At 37.0% G+C, this 19968-nt stretch overlaps 1 protein-coding gene across 5 annotated transcripts in view; it reads right to left on the bottom strand.

Annotated features, from left to right (window-relative positions):
* The window catches only part of Lrrc49 (leucine rich repeat containing 49), a 136301-nt gene that overhangs the window by 41239 nt on the left and 75094 nt on the right, over positions 1-19968 (bottom strand). For all 5 annotated transcript variants that reach the window (XM_033756001.1, XM_033756002.1, XM_019208033.2 and 2 more), the window contains one exon: positions 13686-13833. In XM_033756001.1, the coding sequence (XP_033611892.1) occupies positions 13686-13833 (148 nt within the window). The remainder of the gene's footprint in view (positions 1-13685; positions 13834-19968) is intronic.

The raw sequence follows: 19968 nt of genomic DNA, 5'->3' as shown, positions 1-19968 counted from the left end.
CCCATAGCACAGGAGGTAACAAAATTGATCAATCAGGCTCTAGAAAAATTCAAATCAGAAATAATTTCCCAGCTAGCCAGAGAGATGATGAGCAAAATAGAAGTCATGATTCGAGACTCAGAGCAGAAACTGACAAAAAAAATTGATGAGCTCAAGACTATGATAGAAGCCATGAAGACTCAGCATAAGAAAGAAATGGAAACAATGAATGCCCAACAGAGGAAAGAAATGGAATCCATAAAACAGATTCAAACAGATATCCAGGAGATTAAAAACTCTATTGAAAGTGTACGAAACAGAATAAAAGATTGCGAAGATAGAATTTCAGATATAGAAGATAGGATAGCAGTCAGTGACCGTGAAAAAAGAGGTCTATTAAAAACAGTAAGGGATCATGAGAAATCAATCCAACAACTCCTAGACGATACAAAGAAAAATAACATAAGACTGATAGGAATTCATGAAAAAACAGGAGAAAACACAAATGATATAAAAAAGCTCTTCACAGAATTAATGACAGAAAACTTCCCAAACAGAAGGGAAGAATTAGACATACAGATAAGTGAGGCATATAGAACCCCAACTAGCCACGATCAAAAAAAATCTACACCTAGACATATAATAATCAAGATTCCAGAAATCCAACAGAAAAACAAAATACTACAAGCAGTAAGAGAAAAGAAACAAATCACATGCAAAGGGAAGCCCATTAGAATCACAGCAGACTTTTCAACACAAACCCTTAGGTCAAGGAGAGCCTGGAGTGAGGTATTCCAAGTCCTAAAAGAAAAGAATCTCCAACCTAGACTTTTGTATCCTGCAAAACTCTCTTTCAAAATAGATGGGGAAATAAAATACTTCCACGACAAAGAGCACCTGAGAAATTTCATGAACACCAAACCAGCACTGCAAGGAATTCTAAACAATATCCTAGAAAAGGACAACGAAATTCACAATAACATGAGGCCCAACAGACCAAATCAAATAGGCAAGGCAAGAAACTAAAAGGAGATGGGAGAAAAAGTAAAAAGAGTCAACAAATGGACAAAAACATGACAAGAATAAGTCAAAATATATCAGTTGTAACCATCAATGTTAATGGCCTCAATTCACCAATCAAGAGAAACAGATTGGCAGAATGGATTAAGAAGCAAAATCCAACAATATGTTGTATACAAGAAACACACCTAGTGCAAAAGGAAGTCCATAGACTGAAAGTGAAAGGATGGAAAACAATTCTCCATGCGTCAGGAGTCCAGAAAAAAGCAGGGGTAGCAATCTTATTCTCAGATAAAGTAAATTTCAAACCAAAACTCATTAAGAGAGACAAAGAAGGACACTACATCCTTGTAAAGGGAACAATTCAAGAGGAAGAGCTGACAATCATAAACATATATGCACCAAATATAAATGCCCCCAACTATATAAAACAAATATTAAGTAACATGAAAAACCAAATAAGCACTAATACAATTGTAGTGGGGGATTTAAATACCCCACTATCACAAATTGACAGATCTACTAGGCAGAAAATCAACAATGAAATAATAGAACTGAACCAAGCTTTGGAACACATGGACTTAATAGATGTTTATAGAGTATTCCACCCCCAAAAACCAGAATATACATTCTTTTCGGCTGCACATGGATCATTCTCCAAAATAGACCACATACTGGCTCACAAAACAGGTCTAAATAAATGCAAAAAAATTGAAGTCATCCCCTGTTTATTATCAGATCATAGTGCAATCAAACTAGACATCAATAGCACAAGAAACTATAGAAACTTCACAAGCACATGGAAACTGAACAACACTCTCCTAAACAATCAATGGATTACAGAGGAAATTAAAGAAGAAATTAGACAGTTTTTACAAATAAATGAGAATGCCAATACAACATACAGGAATCTTTGGGACACAATGAAAGCAGTTCTACGTGGAAAATTCATAACATTGAATGCCCACACTAGGAAAACAGAGCGGGCTCAAATAAACAACTTAACGATGAAACTTAGACTCCTAGAAAAACAAGAGCAAGAAAAACCCAAAGCTCGAACAAGAGAGGAAATTATAAAGATCCGAGCAGAAATCAATGCAATTGAAATTAAGAAAACGATACAAAAAATAAATGAAACAAAGAGCTGGTTTTTTGAAAGAATAAATAAAATTGACAAACCCTTAGCTAATCTTATCAAAAAAAGGAAAGAAAAGGCTCAGATCCATGCAATTAGGAATGAAAAAGGCGAAGTCACAACAGATCCGAAAGAAATCCAGAGGATCATGAACACCTACTTTGAGAACCTGTACTCTAATAAAATGGAAAACACAGAAGAAATGGACAGATTTCTAGATACTTATGAATTACCAAAGTTGAACGAAGAAGATAAAAACATTTTAAACACCCCAATCACAATCAGTGAAATTGAAAATGTAATTAAAAACTTACCAACAAAGAAAAGCCCAGGCCCTGATGGATTCACTGCTGAATTTTACAAGACATTTAGAGAAGAACTACTACCATTACTCTTCAAACTTTTCAATGAAATTGAAAGAGAAGCTATACTTCCAAATTCATTCCTGGAAGCAAGTATCACTCTGATTCCCAAACCAGAGAAAGATACAACCAAAAAGGAGAACTACAGACCAATCTCCTTAATGAATATAGATGCAAAAATCCTTAATAAGATACTAGCAAACAGAATACAGAGGATTATTAAGAAGATCATCCATCATGACCAAGTCGGATTTATTCCAGAGATGCAAGGGTGGTTCAACATACGAAAGTCAGTGAATGTAATACATTATATTAACAAAGTCAAGGACAAAAACCATATGATCCTCTCAATAGATGCAGAAAAAGCATTTGATAAAATTCAACACCCATTCATGATAAAAACCCTGCAAAAAATTGGAATAGATGGTCTATACCTCAATTTAATAAAGGCTATTTATGAAAAACCATCAGCCAACATCATATTGAATGGCCAAAAACTGAAAACCTTCATGTTAAAATCAGGAACAAGACAAGGATGCCCACTATCGCCACTTCTCTTCAATATAGTTCTGGAAACATTAGCCACAGCAATTAGACAAGAGAAAGAAATTAAAGCAATAAAGATAGGAAAGGAAGAAGTTAAACTATCATTATTTGCTGATGATATGATACTCTACATTGAAGATCCAAAAAACTCCACCAAAAAACTTCTAGACTTAATTGACAGATTCAGTAAAGTATCTGGATACAAGGTGAATACCCAAAAATCAATAGCCTTTCTATACACAAATAACAGACAGACAGAAAGAGAAATAAGGGAAAAAATTCCTTTTACAATAGCATCCAAAAAAATGAAGTATCTAGGAATCAATCTAACAAAAGAAACAAAAGATCTCTACACTGAAAACTACAGCACTCTGAAAAAAGAAATCGAAGAGGATATAAAAAAATGGAAAGATATCCCCTGCTCCTGGGTAGGAAGAATCAACATAGTGAAAATGGCCATACTACCGAAACTGCTATATACATTCAATGCAATGCCAATTGAAATTCCAACACTATATTTCACAGAACTAGAAAAAAGAATCCAAAAATTCATTTGGAACCACAAGAGACCTAGAATAGCAAAAGCCATTATAGGCAACAGTCACATGGCACCAGGTGTAACAATTCCCAATTTGAAACTATACTACAAAGCCACTGTGATAAAATCAGCATGGTACTGGCAAAGAAATAGGCCTGAGGATCAATGGAACAGACTGGAAGACACAAAAACAAATGCAGATGTACTCAGCTACCTCATCTTCGACAAAGGAGCTCACCATCCTCAGTGGAGGAAAGATAGCCTCTTTAATAAATGGTGTTGGAAAAACTGGATATCAACCTGTCACAGATTAAAATTAGACCCTTATCTTTCGCCATGCACTAAATTAAAATCCAAATGGATTAAAGATCTAAATATTAAAACAGAAACATTAAACTTGCTGGAAAGTAAGTTAGGCAGAACTCTGGAAGACATTGGTATAGGAAAAGACTTTATGAACAAATCCTCAGTAGCACGGGAACTAGCAGAAAGAATCAACAACTGGGATCTCATCTTACTAAAAAGCTTCTGTACTTCAAAAGAAACCATTAGCAGAACTAAGAGACAATCTACAATGTGGGAAAAAATTTTTACCAGCTGTACCTCAGACAAAGGACTATTATCAAGGATATATAAAGAACTCAAAACAATCAGTCCCCCCAAATATAAAGACCCGATCCAAAAATGGGCATCCGAAATGAACAGACATTTCTCATACAAAGAAGTGAAAGCAGCAAGAAAATATATGAAAAAATGTTCCACATCACTGGTCATTCGAGAGATGCAGATGAAAACAACACTGAGATTCCACCTCACCCCACAAAGAATGGCTGCTATCAAGAAATCACACAATAACAAATGTTGGCGGGGTTGTGGGGAGAAAGGAACCCTCCTCCATTGTTGGTGGGAGTGCAGACTAGTGCAACCACTATGGAAATCAATATGGAGATACCTCAAAGAGCTTGGACTGGAGGTTCCATTTGACCCAGCCATCCCTCTGTTGGGTATCTTTCCAAGAGAACTAAAAGAATCATATCACAGAGAAGTATGTGCACCCATGTTTATAGCGGCACAGTTTGTAATAGCTAAATCTTGGAAACAACCTATTTGCCCATCCGTTGGAAACTGGATAAAGAAGTTGTGGTTTTTCTATAAAATGGAATATTACTCAGCCATAAAGAGCGAGAGAATAGATTCATTCATAGGAAAATGGATACATATTGAAGATATACTCCTAAGTGAAATAAATAAGTCCCACATGTGTAAATACCAAATAGTTTCCCTGGTGTGGATATTCTGCAACAATGCATAAGATTCTAATAAGATTACTGACATTTAGAAATGGGAGGAAAGGAGCTAAAGGTGTAGGGAAGGTGTGATACGTAGGGGAAGAACAAAAAGGGAAAAGAAAAAAAGTGTGAGAATGAAAAGATGAAAATAAAGTGTTTGTAGATGGGGAGGGGAGGAGGGGGTGAAGGGAGGGCAGAGGTAAGGGGAAAAAAATGAGAATCAAGACTTGCCATGTAAAGGTACATGATCCCAACAATGAATGTAACTGTACTGTATCCCTAAATGTACCAATAAACTCAATTAAAAAAAAAAAAAAAACGTAAGCTTGAAAATGTCTTCAGACATAGGAAAATATAAAAAGTAGCTTAGAAGAACTAAGTTTAGAAATCAAATAGGCAGAACTAAGTAACTGAGGAGAACCCGTATAAATTAAAAATTATAAAAAATGAAATTAAAGGGGCTGGGGATTTAGCTTAGTGGTGCTGCCACCTGCCTCGCAAGCACAAGGTCCTGAGTTCAATCACCGGTACCAAAATAAAAGAAAAAAAAATTAAGTTCAATAGAGGGAGTGTTCAACAGAAGATTACACAGAGCTGAAGAGAGACTCAATCAACTAGAAATGGACCAGGGAAAGACTTTTCTAGGCTCTCCCCACAACCTGCCCTTCTCTATCATGCTGCACCTGCAGCATTCTAATAATTTCTCGCATTCTGGCATTATTCTTTTTGCCTCCAGCCTCACACAGTAAGCTTCATGAGTGTAGGGACCTGGGCAGCTACTGGCACCCAGGAGATATACAATAAATATACATCTATGGAATGAACTAATAAATATATCTTTATATACTTTATATGTATACTTTATATAAAGATATAGTTCAATAATTTCCTAAAACTAGAACAGCTAAATCGAATGGCAGACATATTTCCAGGGCTTCTGGGATATTGGCATTCTGCACTCTATAAATATAGTATCCCCCCCTCTTGGTACTGGGGATCAAACCCAGGTCCTTGGGCTTGTGAGGCAGGCAGGGGAACCACTGAGCTAAATCCCCAGCCCTGTAGTATTAATTTATATCCTTACCACAAGTCAACATTTGATTTGAAACCTGATGGACAGTCATAAGAGCTGTACACTAAATATTCCTACGCCTTGCCGCATCCAGGCCATTGTGGGGTAGCACTTCCTCTCCTCTTGAAGTTAGATATGGCCGTATGACTTATTTTGGCTAATGTCATACGAACAATGGTGGCATGTATTTATTTCTGGATGGAAGCGTTCAGACAAGGTACTCTGCAGCTCTTCTCTCTCTCACTTCTGCTGCACATCCGCAAAGCTCCTGATGGCAGGTATGTTTAGGGCCTAGTCCTGCAATGAGGACAACATGGAACAAAGATCCAAGGCCACATGCCATGGGCAGTCAGGTTATCCCAGGCCTCTGTTGCTCTAACCTACTGAAGTTAAAGAGGGTAGTACCACTGTACAATCTAGCCTGTCCTCGCCAATACACATGCTACATTAGAACCCGGGAAGGCCAGAGAGGCTATGGAAATATATTCTAGAAGGTGGGCCATTATACATGCTCCCCCAAACAAACACTTAGCTTAAAAAAGTACATTTAAACAATACATAAATACACAGAGTTGGAAACGGAAAACTAGAAGATTCTAATGTTAGAAACAAGGACACTAATGCTCTGAAAAGTGAGTAACATATGAGATCACATTTAGTGTCAAAGCCAGGATCCAGACCAGAAGGCAACTCTTGCTAGAAATGGAATTTGCAACATTTTTGTTTATTTGTGATAAGGGGGAATGAACACAGGACTTTCACAATGAGCATCCCTAACCCTTTTCTTAGTTTTATTTTGAGACAGGATCTCACTAAATCACTAAATTGCCCAGGACGGGCTCAAACTTGTAGTCTTCTGCCTCAGCCTCGCTGAGAGCTGGGATTACCAGCATGAACTAATGTGCCCAGCTTATAATACTTTTTATAATAAAGATATTTATTTTACTTATTTTATTTTATTGAGACAGGGCCTCACTGTGTTCAGGCTAGCCATATACTCACTATATAGCCCCAGGCCAGCTTTGAACTGTGGCAATCCTCCTGCCTCAGCCTCTCCAATGTTGGGAATACAGTAGTATACCACCACACCCAGCTATTTTACTCATCTTATTTATTTATTTTATATTAATTTTACTGGTACAATTTAAATATACATAATGATCACATTCATCCAAGGGAATTTGTACCTGTATATGGTATAACTCGACTGCTCTTTTTCTCCCCATCTACTTCCCTCTTCTTTCAACCTGCCTCCCCTCTTTATTTACAGAAGCTTTGTTTCCATTTTTTTTTCCTTTTCTGTTTTTTTTCTTTTCCCTTTCTCTTCCCCCTCCCCCCCTTTATAGTTTCCCTTTCCCAAACAGTTTCTTCCTATTTCATATTATCTACTATACATTTGGTCCTTATTTATCCTGTCAGTTTCTCACACCAGAGTCAATGCGATATTTACACATGTCTGATTTATTTCATTTAAGAGTATAGTTTCAAGTATCATCCATTTAGTTATAAATGTCTCAGGTTTACCTTTCTTTAGGGTTGAGTGGTACTCCATTGTATATTAAAAAAAACGTCTTTTTTACTCATTCATTGGTTGATGGGCATTTGGGTTGTTTCCAAGAATTAGCTATTACAAACTGTGTCACTGTAAACGTGGGTGTGCATATATCACTGTGGTATGATGCTTTTAATTCTTTCAGGAAGACACCCAACAGAAAAGCTGGGTCAAATGGGACTTCTAACCCTAATTTTTTGAAGAATTGCCACACTGATTTCCACAGTGGTTACACCTACCTACACTCCCATCAACAGTGGTGCAGGGTTCCTTTTTCCTCATAGCCTCACCAGCATTTGTTGTTGATTGATTTCTTGATAATAGTTACTCTTTCTGGAGTGAGATGGAATCTTGGTGTTGTTTTACTTTGCATCTCTGGGATGACCAGTGATGATGAACATTTTTTAATGTTTTTATTTGCTGTTTCTACTTCTTCATCTGAGAAGTGTCTATTCATTTTAGGTGCCCTTTTTTGGATTGGGTCTTTAAATATAGGGGGGGTGTCCTGATTTTTTTCTCAATTCTTTGTATGTTCTAGATATTTTACTAATTTTAGAGAGATGAAAAAGGAGAGGCTATAATTCAATAGTAATCTTCCATGTGATTTACTTGTTTTAAAGGGAATAAAAATTTAATGTGATTTTTGGTGAATTTAAAGTGCCTTTATAATGTGGAAAATAATTATTCTTAATTTGAAGAAACTAGATAGATGTCATCAGCAGAAATAAATTAAAAATTTAGAACTTTGATTCCTAGCTTCCCCAAATAGCTGGTTTAATAATTCTATTAAACTCTCTTAGTAAATACTGATTTTGTACTAACAGAGTAAAACCTATTTCAGAGTGAACTTTTATAAAGGCAAAAGTATACTGATGTTCAATGTTGATTCATCTATAAAATGTGAACTAGAAACAGATTGGTGATTCAGAGTCAATTTCAAACAGGACTGGAAACTGCATGGATCACGTACTGCACATACTTAAAAGATGATTTCACCAGATTTTTTAAAAGAATTTGAACATCTATTAAAGGCAGTAGGGCTTTAAAAGGAAATTTAAACATTGGAAAACTGGATTTATACCAAATCAATTTAAATATGGAGTATCTTAAGGAATTTTTACATCTGATGGCTATATTTCAGCCCAAATAATTATAGAACAACTACTTTTAGAAACAAAAATAAACCTCTAATTGTGAAGATAAGCTATAAATCTGTTGGTAAAACTATAAAATTCTGGCACCTTCATGATAATAATCCAGTTTTGGGGACAAAAGCCATATACTTTATGTGGCAAAAGAAAGGGATAGATCTGGGACCAAAAAATCCTACTGTGAACACCCATTATAGAAATAATTTTAAGATAATTAAGCAGTACAATGATTTAATAGATATTTGATAACCTATATTATACTTTGTTAGCAGATTATTACAGCTCTAAAACAACATATATATGAGAAGAAATTTTCCTCCAGAATAAATAACATAGCCTTAACACAGGCAGCAATTTCTTACATGGAATTTTTTGTTTTGTTTTGTTTTTTGTTTTTTGTTTTTTTGAGACAGGGTCTCACTATGTAGTTGAGACTGACCTGGAACTCACTACGTAGCCCAGGCTGGTCTTGAACTCACAGCAATTCTCCTGCCTCAGCCTCCCGAGAGCTGGGATTATAGGCGTGCACCACCACGCCTGGCATCTTACATGGAATGTTGAAATTTAAACAGCAATGTACTTTTTGACCACATACTATGGGCTAGATAGTTATCAAGTCATTGTTTCCTTTGAATATGCAAAATATGTAAACAGACTAAAACAGTTTTTTATTGTTATTCTCTAAGACACAGACAGTATTTTTCATCAAAACAATCTCTTTTAATACAGGAAAGTTATTCTTCCGAGGTCACAGTGTTAAAGTGAAGGTCAGAAGCCATCTCACCTGGCTTCTTCCAGGCCAGGAATGTTATTAGTTCAGTACTGAGGGTGGGGAAGGGGAGGAGAAGAGCCAGATCAGGGCAGGTTATGCTGCTGTTAACAACTTCAAAACTGACACTGGCTTATGACAAATGTATTTCGTGATCACGCAAAGAAAACTCCAAGTCTACCTTCAGTGCAGTGGCTATGTATTTATATATGATGTGACCTGATGACAACTTCAGCTCAATATGTTTTCATAATGACCACCATGCAGGAAAAAAGTAGAGAATCATGCATTGGCATTTGAAGGCTTCTGCCTGGAAATGAAACATTACTTCTGCTCACATTTCATTAACCACAGCTAGTTACACAACCACATGTAACTTTAGAGGGGAAGAAAACACGTCATCTTTCACATGTCAAAAAGAGCAAAACAAATCATTGGTCAGCATTGGTGATATCTACCATAACAAAAAACTTAGACGAGCTTTTGTCTGAGGTAAGCTATTCCAGTTTTTGGACAGCAAATTGTAAACAAGTTCCTACCAGGCCAACTCTGATACTGTTTCTCTTTTACAGTTATGAGAACTATGTGGATTCTCCAAATCAGAATTTAGAAATAAAAAGGAGAAAATTCTGCCTCCCAGAATTTTCCGCATAATGATCCTTGTTCTATCTCTTCAAAATGTGTCTATATCTCACTTTTTTGCACAGTTCTAAAAATAGTTCGAGGCCACTATAACATCTTCCTTATGTTGTATCTTTTGTTATCTAATCAAACAAGGTTCCCTGGAAATGATTCTTACTCCCATTGCTCCTCTAAAACTAATAGTTTAGGTGTAATCTGCTCATTGAAGGAAAAAATGGAATCACTGTATTTTTTGGTTTATTTCTATAAATAAATGCTTTAAACATTAACTTCCATCACATCTCATAATTAACTCAATTTCAACTTATCAATTCTAATGCACATTATTTTCATGCATGCTACTAAGTCTCATCTTCTATAACCCTGCACTTGTGCTCTGAATTGTTTTGTCTGATGTTATGGGGAAAAGTCCAATACTTTCAGTTTATGCATTTTTAAAAATCTTGTTAAACTCTGCTTATTTTTCTAGATGAGGGGGCAGTAAACTTCTGTAAAGGGTCAGAGAGTAAATACTTCAGGCCTTGAGGGCTAAATGTGATCTCTAGCTCCTTTTCATCTATATTTTCTCCTTCCTTCCTTCCTTCCCTCCCTCCCTCCCGCCCCTCTTTCTTTCTTTCAACAATATTTTAAAACCCTCAAAATCATTCTTAGCTTGACAGGTATACAAAAATTGGCTACAGGACAGATTTGGACTATAGGCTGCAGTTTGCTAAACCCAGGGCTAGACAATGGAGCTGTGGTTGTATTCTGATCAGAGCAACAAATATATTAGGACCTCTAATTTCTCCAGTCTCTGTCACTCACATACTTTATCAGAATAATGCTAATATTTTCATATGTAAACATTAACAAAAATTGTTGAATGGAATGGGCCAGAGGAAAACCCCTTGTGATATGTCATAAAAGATTTCATAAAAGGCTAGCACGATCCACTCTTTGTGTTCTGTGGATATCCTTGAATCAAAAATCTACTTAACCATGTTGTCACACAGCTTACTCAAAATGATGTCATAGAAGCTTTGCCATATGCTTCACTTGAATACCAAAACACTGTTTATAGCACTTCTCTGAAAGAGTATTTTAATAAGTACCCAATTTGACCATATATTATATACTATACATATATATATACATATATGTATAGTAAATATACATATATACATATATTTACTACGCACCATACATATGTACAAATATTATGTCAACCAAAAAAAGTAAATTGTCTAGAATAGGAAATTGTTTTATTGGCTTGAATTATTTTTAGCAAATTAATGCTGCCTCCTAGTGATCAAATCCTTAAGTATTCACCAACTACCCTTTAATAATCCAGTTTAAGCAAATTAACTGCCTCCTAGTGATCAAATCCTTAAGTATTCACCAACTACCCTTTAATAATCCAGTTTAGAATTCTTTCATAAGTAAATTGTCACAATTTGGGGAGTTTATGTTTTTTTCCTTTTGTGATAAAAAGGCAGATTAGTTCACCTTAATTTAAAGCTACTCTCTTATTTTACACCACATCCCAGACACGAAGTTTCAATGGTCCAGTAAACTCATTCAGCACTCCAGATCAAAGATTAACAAATTCGAGCCCACAGGCCAAATCCAGTTTCCCACTTGCTTTTACAAATAACTTTTTTATTACAACAAAGCCATACTCATTCATTTATGGATCATCCACCTCTGTTTTCACACTACACATGGCAGAGTTGAGTAGTTTCAGCAGAGACTGTATAGACTCTAAAGCCTAAACTTTACTTTTGGGTCCTTTCTAGATAAAGTTTGACAAGCCCTGGCTCTAGATAGGCCTGGACTCACATTTAGGTATTCACCTGCACTTTCATCTTATTAGTATTTATCCTAGTTTTAGTAGACTAAACCCCATTCCTCCCAGGAGAAATAACAAAGCCAAAATAAGAGTTGAGGCCAGCAATGGACAGCACATCCTATGTCTCAGGGCTTCTCGGAGTCAGAGGCTCAGAGTCCCTTACCCTGATCCATCTCATCATCCGTCCCCTTCTTCCCAGTTCATCTTTCATGCTGCTACCCAGATAGACAGAATTTTTAGTAGGCAAGCGACTTTTAATCGGCATCCTTAAACTCTTCCAGGGGGCATCCTATTATGCCCAAGACAAACAATCTACACTCCTTCTTATGACTTGAAATGCCCCAGGCCATGCCCGTCAGACTTTGTCTCTCCTTGCTCTCCCCAGGTACTCAATGCTGAGCCATGCTGAACTGCTGCTGTCAGATGCTCTATGCGCTCAGCATTCCTTTGCATTTCACATGCTTTTTCTCTCCACCGATGCATCCTACGTTGTCACTCTTCACTTTGTGTGTCAAATATTTTCCCCATTGGAAATACTCCTATTTCTCTGGTAGACTTAGGAGTTGCTTTGCTCTTTGTTATTATTTTGCCTTGTCTGTTTATGCATATATTGCTCTGTATAGCTATCTCATTTTCCTGGATTGTCATTTGCTTTGTAATCTAGCTGCATGCCTGTCTCTGTAGCAGACTATAATTACAATCTTGTCATTTCTAGTATCTAGTACATACCCCACTACAAAAACTCTCAGGTCCAAGTGTAGCAGGAGCGCAGGAGGAAAAAGAAGCACATCTACATTATGGAACAGAGAGAGGGCAAACCCAAGGAAATGCTGGTATTTATGAATTCAGCCACACTTTTCACTATTTGCTGACTACCTTAGGTATTCATCATACTGCTGAGGCATACGTGAAAACCACATGCACTGAGAAGCTCATATAAAAAGTCCTCTGGCAGCTGAGCAAAACTAGCTAATCACGTCAGAATTAGCAGAGTCTAGAAGAGGAGAAAAAAAAAGGTAGAGGCTTTAGGATATTTTTCTAGAATAGAGATAACCAAACTGAGGTTTTTAACAGATATTTTCTGTAAAAATATCCAAACAAATTTGGAATGCAGTGAAACAAAACCAGGCAGAACTACAGAACTTCTTGGTACCAGTAACATGATAATGTGCATTGTATACCTAAAAAGAGGGGATGTGTTATATAGGACTTCTTTTAGATCAGCATCCATTCCAAAATGTCTGATTATGGGAATTATAAAATAGAGATAAAATAAATAAAGTATAGAAATAGCTACTTTGGGAGGTACAGCATCAACAATAATAACTCCACATCAAGCTTCCTACGAGCTTCACATTCTTCTAAAGTTTTATATTTTATTTTATCTTAACAACAATATGGCACAGCATAATTATGATTCTTATCTTACTTCATCAAGTCAGTATTCAGACTCAAGCCATCTGGCTCCAGAATATATGTTCTTACCTGTTACTCTATATCACTTAATGAAGTTCTCATTCATCTATTCCAAAGTAAATTCTTTAGTTGGATATTAAACAAGAATAAAAAATAAGCATGATGATTAAATAAAAGGCTGGGAATTTTTAAAGCCCTATTTGATGAAACTTGAGATGGGGGCAGGTGGTAAATTTCTGTAGTTATAATTATGAAGAATACGTCATGATAATCCAAAATTTCATAATTAATTAAAATTAGGAAGCATTTCAAGCAAAGAATAGGTGCCCCATTTTCCTACACCACACTAAGAAGAACAGTGTGGTGAAGCTTTGGAAGGTCCTCACCGTGATTCTCTTCATATCCAGCTGGCGCAGCTGTGTCATATTCTGAAGTACAGTGTGTTTGTACCATGACTCTTGGGCTATTGGGTTGCCATCAAAAGTGATGTCTGAGAGGGAAGCAGAGTCAGCAAGGCAGGAAACACTGTCAAAACTGCAGAAAAGACAGAAACCATTGGATTATTTTTGAGGCCTTCAAATGATACTTTCAATTTTTAACAGCCGTTTTAAAGAACAGTTTTAGATTTACAGAAAAATTGAGACAGTATAGAGAGTTCCAATATACTTCATGTGATCTGTCCTAATACTGTATTAACACCTTGTATTAGTATAGTATCTTTGTGACAATTCGTGAGCCAATATCAAAACATTCTTACTGAAGTCCAACCTTTATCTAGATTTCTGTAGTTTACCTAATGTTTTGTTTCTGTCCCAGGATTCCATCCGGGAGCCCACACTACATTTAGTAGTCCTGTCTCCTTAGATTTTTTGGGGCTGTGACAGTTTCTTGGATTTTCATTGTTTTGATTCCTTGATAGGCTTTGAAGAACACTCATCAGCTATTTTGTATTTGGGTTTGTCTGATACTTTCTCATGATTAGATTGGAGTTAAGGTACATACTATTAATATGACTCATCACCTAGTATTAGCATTGATCATCTGGCCAAGGGAGTATTTTTCAGGCTTCTCCAGTATAAAGTCCCCTTTCTCTCCCCTTCACTTCATACTAACATCTTAGCAGGGAATTAATTACATGATATGCTGCTTACACTTAGGAAGCTCCCTCCTTGAGGTCAGAGTAACAGGTAAATTATGGGAAAATTTTCCTCATAAAGGATTTGTCCATTTTTTATTTATATAAGTTCAGACCTATGTATATTTATTTCATACTTTGGGTTACAGTCCAATACTGCTTTGTTTATTTTATAGTTCAACGTGTTCCATCTTTGGCCATTTGGAAGGTTTCTGAATTGACCTCTATATTCCTTGACTCTCACGGATGTGGCTTTTCTTCTTCCTCTTTCTTTTCTTTCACTTCTCCTCCTTTCCCTTTCTCTTCTTTCTCCTCCTCCTTCTTGTTTCTTCTTTTTGAATGTTTCTTTAACTAAGATTTTTTTAGACTCATCTACTTTAGCTCCTGCCCCATTCCTAGAATCAGCTACTTCTCCAAGGATCCTTTTATTGGAAGTGGTATTAAAAACTAAGATGGGGATAGGTGTACTTTTTGCTGTTATAATGTCATTTCTTTTAGGTCCCTCAGCTGAGATAGGAGGGAAATGCAAATGCATATATATACACACACACACACACACACACACACACACACACACACACACACGAACCTGTGTACAGTATATATGGGTCTTAACATTTCTTTGGGTACCCATCTGTTTGTATTAAGCTAAACTCAAGTTCATACTCGTATCTCCAAATCTAATCCATCATCAAATGGCTCATTCTGGTCTCTTCCCTTTTCTTTTATAAATTTTTTAAAAATTTCATTAAGTTTATTGGTACACTTTGGGTAAACAATATGATGACATTCATCATTGGAAATTTGTACCTTTACATGATATATCTTGGTTCTTATTTTTTTCCCTCCATTCCCCTGCCCTCCCTTCAATCTCTCCACCACCACCACCCCCGCCCATTTACAAAAACTGTTTCCATTTTTTTCCTTTTCTCTTATTTATTCCCTCCCCTTTCTTATCTGGAAATTCCTGCTCCAACAAGGAGAAATCTGGATTCCACCATCTGCTACCCATTTATTTGATTTTTCAATTCCAGTGTGTATATATAGAGGTTACCAGAATTTCCAACCTATAGCCCCAGTAGGAAATAATTTTATCAACTGAAGTACAATGATTAGGTATATATAGTATCTTTTGCACTTAGTCTCAGAGTTTCATTTCCAATGGTGTGTAGACCAGTGCCTATTCCCCCACTCCTTCAGGGAGGTTACTTCCATGCATATAAAGTATATTTAGATTCTCTTGTCATAATCTGCATTCCTTTCTTGGATCTTCCAAGCTCCTAAACTACAATTTTCCACACACTGAAGTCCACTCTTTATAAGGTTCACTCACATTGTACTGGTTTTGACAAATATACAATATCATGTACAAATATACAAATATGCAATATCACATACAATATCATGTATCAAATGTACAACATCCAACATTAAAGTATCTTACAGAATTGTTTTCACCACCTAGAAAGACCCCTGGGGACTTGGGGAAATAGCTGATTCTAGGAATGGGCAGGAACTACAATAGATGAGTCTAGAAATTACTTTCCACCCTTCTCTCTTTCCCTTAAATTCCCAGAAACCACTGATGTTTTTACTGTCTCTATAGTTCTGCCATTTCCACAATATCATATGGAATCATGTACTTCTAGTACATAACCTCTTCAGGCTGATCTCTTTCATTTGGCAATATGCATTCAACATTCAGTCATCCATAACTTTTTTGCTTTGTTTTGTTTTTGGAGGCAGGGTCTCCCTGTGTAGTTCAGGTTGGCCCTAAGTGTACTATGTAGCCCAAGCTGGCCTTGAACTCACAGCAATCCTCCTGCCTCACCCTTCTGAGTGCTGGGATTACAGGTGTGTGTCACCACGCTCGGTTAGCATCCATATCCTTTCATGGCTTCAGAGTTTGTTTTTCGTTTTTTACCACTCAATAATATTCCTTATGTATTCACTTATTGAGGACATCTTGGTTGCTTCCGCTTTTTTGTTATAATGAATAAAACTGCTATAAATATTCTTTGGACAGGTTTTAAACTCAACTGGGCAAATACCCCAGAGCACACCTGCTGGATCATATAGTAAGATGGCTTATTTTGGCTGTGTTAAGAAACCACCAAATTGTCTTTCAAAGTGCTATACCATCTTGCATTCCTACAGCTACCCATCCCTACCAGCATTTGGTATTTATCATGCTTTGGGATTTACCTATCCCAGTAGGTGTGTGGGAAGATCTCATTGTTTTAATATGCACTCCCTTAATGACAAAGGATATAAAGCATCTTTTATATGCATATTTGCCATCTGTGTATCTTCTTTGTGCTTTCTGCTGTTTTCCCATATTAAAATGGGATTCTTTGTTTTCTTATTGAGTTTTAGTGTGCTGGACATAAGTCTTGTAACAGCTATGTGTCATACAAATATTTATCTCAGACAATGGCTTGTCTTTTTATTCTCATAACAGTGTCTTTCTTTCATAGGGCAAAATTTTTTCCTTTTAATGATATGTGATTTATCAATCTCTTTCATGCATTGTACTTTCGGCTTTGCATCTTTTTTTTTTTTTTTTTTGGCACTGGGGATCAAACTCGGGTTCTTGTGCTTGTAAGGCAGGCAGTAGAAACACTGAGCTAAATCCCTGGCTCTGGCTTTGCATCTAAAAAGTCACTGCCAAACTCAAGGTTGACTAGAACGTCTCCTAAATTTTCTTCTAGAACTTTTATAATTTTGTGTTTTATATTAGGCCTGTGATCAATTTTGAATTAATGACAAGATAAACCTATATTAATTTTCCACATGGACATACACTTATTCCAGTACCATTTGTTGGAAAGTATATCCTTTCCTATTGCATTCAATGGATTGTTTTCTTTTGGTCAAATAACAACTGGCTATATTTGTGTGGGTCCATTTCTGAGGTGCCATTAATAAATATGTCTATTCTTTCACTAATACATGCTGCTTTGGTTACTGTGGCTTTATAGGAGATCTCTGTAGCATAACTTTAAAATGACTCCAAAACTCACATCGTTTACTATGTGGATGACAGGTTTTACTATGACAACATGGAGTGCAATCATCTCCTTCAGAGAATGCTGCACCACATCGCACCTTATAGGACAACAACACGTCACTGGCTTCTACTACAGAACTCCAAAACATATACGAATCCACAATTTTGTCAGACACACTGCGAGCTGATGCTATGGAAACCTATTTGCCTCCAAAGTCTTACCTTCAACATCAGAACTACTTGCTAGAGCTGAGAGACCTAATTGTTATGTATCTTTGCTATGTGGTTCAAACCATCTCTCCACGAGAGCTTCTCATAGTCACTCCTTCAACTTCAATGAGATAAACACTGACAAAGGCACTCTAAATGAAACTGAACTCTCTATATGGTTAATGTTCCTCATCTTGCAAGTATATTTCCTGTGACTCGTGCTCTTGTTATGCTCCCTTTCTTTGAGCATTGTAAATAGGAAAAAGAATCCCCTCGTATGGCAATAAACTGTATGAACTGTGAAACTGTGGGCTTATCATCTCCTTATTTTAAGCATACAAAATAGTCCTGGAATAAGTTAGGGGGCTCCTCCAACACTGCTCGTCAGCACTGTGTCACTATTTTGGGTTATGGCCAGCATAACCCATTTGTTGATACCTATAAAATAACACACGGCAATTTCAATTGGGATTTTTATTTTTAAAAGAAGGGAATAATCACTTTAAAAATAATATCTTAGAGCAGCTTGGTGAAACTTATTTACATTAGACATCAGTGACTCAAATAACTAATATAAACTCTTAAACCTAAAAACACTTCATTTATTCAGGTTTTATATTGAAAATTCCTTTTTCCCACTAGAAGATACAGCATATTCATGCTACAGAAAATAACCTAAGTGATGGCAATTAAAGTTGAGGCAAGTTTCATAGCAAGAATAAAGTTCTGGAGAACCACGCCAGCTCCCAACCCAACCGCCATCACTCAAGCGCCAGGAGGCAGGCTGAGCCCTGATCCACCGCGGGAAGGAGAACCAGGCCTGCTCCCCACCCAGCCGCCTTCGCTCAAGCGCCGGGAGGAAGCCTGGGCTCCGATCCAACGCGGGAAGGAGAACCATGCCTGCTCCCGTCCCAGCCGCGATCACTCAAGCGCCCGGAAGGTAGCACTCTCCCCCCCCCCCGCACTCTCAGACCTCCTGACTGTGCCAGTCTTTGGACCCACTCTGCAGAGGCAGAGGTGGTCATCAAGGGGATTTTTCTGAGTTCCCAACTTTGAACATCTTTAAAGAAAGGGCGTGGGAAATCTGTAATAGAACGTTGTGGAGTTCAACCATTCAGAAGGTTGGGGAACTCAATCTGGGCCTTGCAGCCCGAGGTCAGTCAGCGTCATGGGGTTCAGCCATCAGCTAACTGAGATCAGGGGTCTTGCATCCTCGCTCTGTCTGAGCCATTAAATGGTAAATACACTATATTGAAATTTTGTTCACTGCAGACATGTTCTGGACTGCTTCTTGATTTCAATTTAATTCAAATGATTTAAGGGTGATAGACTAATGACTACTACTGGTGGTCAGTGTCAAAGTTGTGCTTGATCTTAATATGTTGCTGATTGTATCAGTTGGGGTAAAGCATTGTGGTTGATTTGATGAGCTGTTTTCTCTGATGTTATGAAGATGAGAATGTCTGTGGGTCATTAGAGACACAGAAACTAGGGCGCAACTATATCAGGAAGATTTGGGTAATAATCCAGAGATTAAAGCAAGAACAGTCCGACAACAAACATAAAAATGAGAAAACACTTAAGCAAGACACAAGGACAGACTTCCAGTTCACCAATGGCAAACAGTAGGGCAAATGAAGACAAAAAAGCTGACAGTGAATCACCAGGACACCCTGAACTCAAAGCACAGGAAGTAACAAAACAGATCAATCAGGCTCTAGAAAAATTCAAAACAGAAATAATTTCCCAGATAACCATAGAGATAGTGAGCAAAATGGAAGTCGTGATTCGAGACTCTAGAGCAGAAACTGACAAAAAAATAGATGAGCTCAGGACCATGATAGAAGCCATGAAGGCCCAGCATAAGAAAGAAATGGAAAAACTAAACGCCCAACATAGGAAAGAAATGGAATCCATAAAACAGATTCAAACAGATATCCAGGAGATTAAACACTCTATTGAAAGTTTATGCAACAGAATAAAAGAATGCGAAGATAGACTCTCAGATATAGAAGATAAGATTGCAGTCAGTGACCATGAAAAGAGAGGTCTCTTAAAAACAGTAAGAGATCATGAGAAATCGATCCAACAACTCCTAGATGATGCAAAGAAGAATAACATAAGACTGATAGGAATACATGAAGTAGCAGGAGAAAATACAAATGACTTAAAAAAGCTGTTTGCAGAATTAATGACAGAAAACTTCCCAAACAGAGGGGAAGAATTTGACATTCAGATAACGTAGGCATATAGGACTCCAACTAGCTACAAAAAAAATCTACACCTAGACATATAATAATCAAGATTCCAGAAA

This window comes from Fukomys damarensis, unplaced genomic scaffold, assembly GCF_012274545.1.
Source record: "Fukomys damarensis isolate Sample0158 unplaced genomic scaffold, DMR_v1.0_HiC HiC_scaffold_25, whole genome shotgun sequence".
NCBI classification, from domain to species: domain Eukaryota; kingdom Metazoa; phylum Chordata; class Mammalia; order Rodentia; family Bathyergidae; genus Fukomys; species Fukomys damarensis.
The sequence above is the reverse complement of the archived record's forward strand: the minus strand, read 5'-3'. Positions and strand labels throughout refer to the sequence as shown.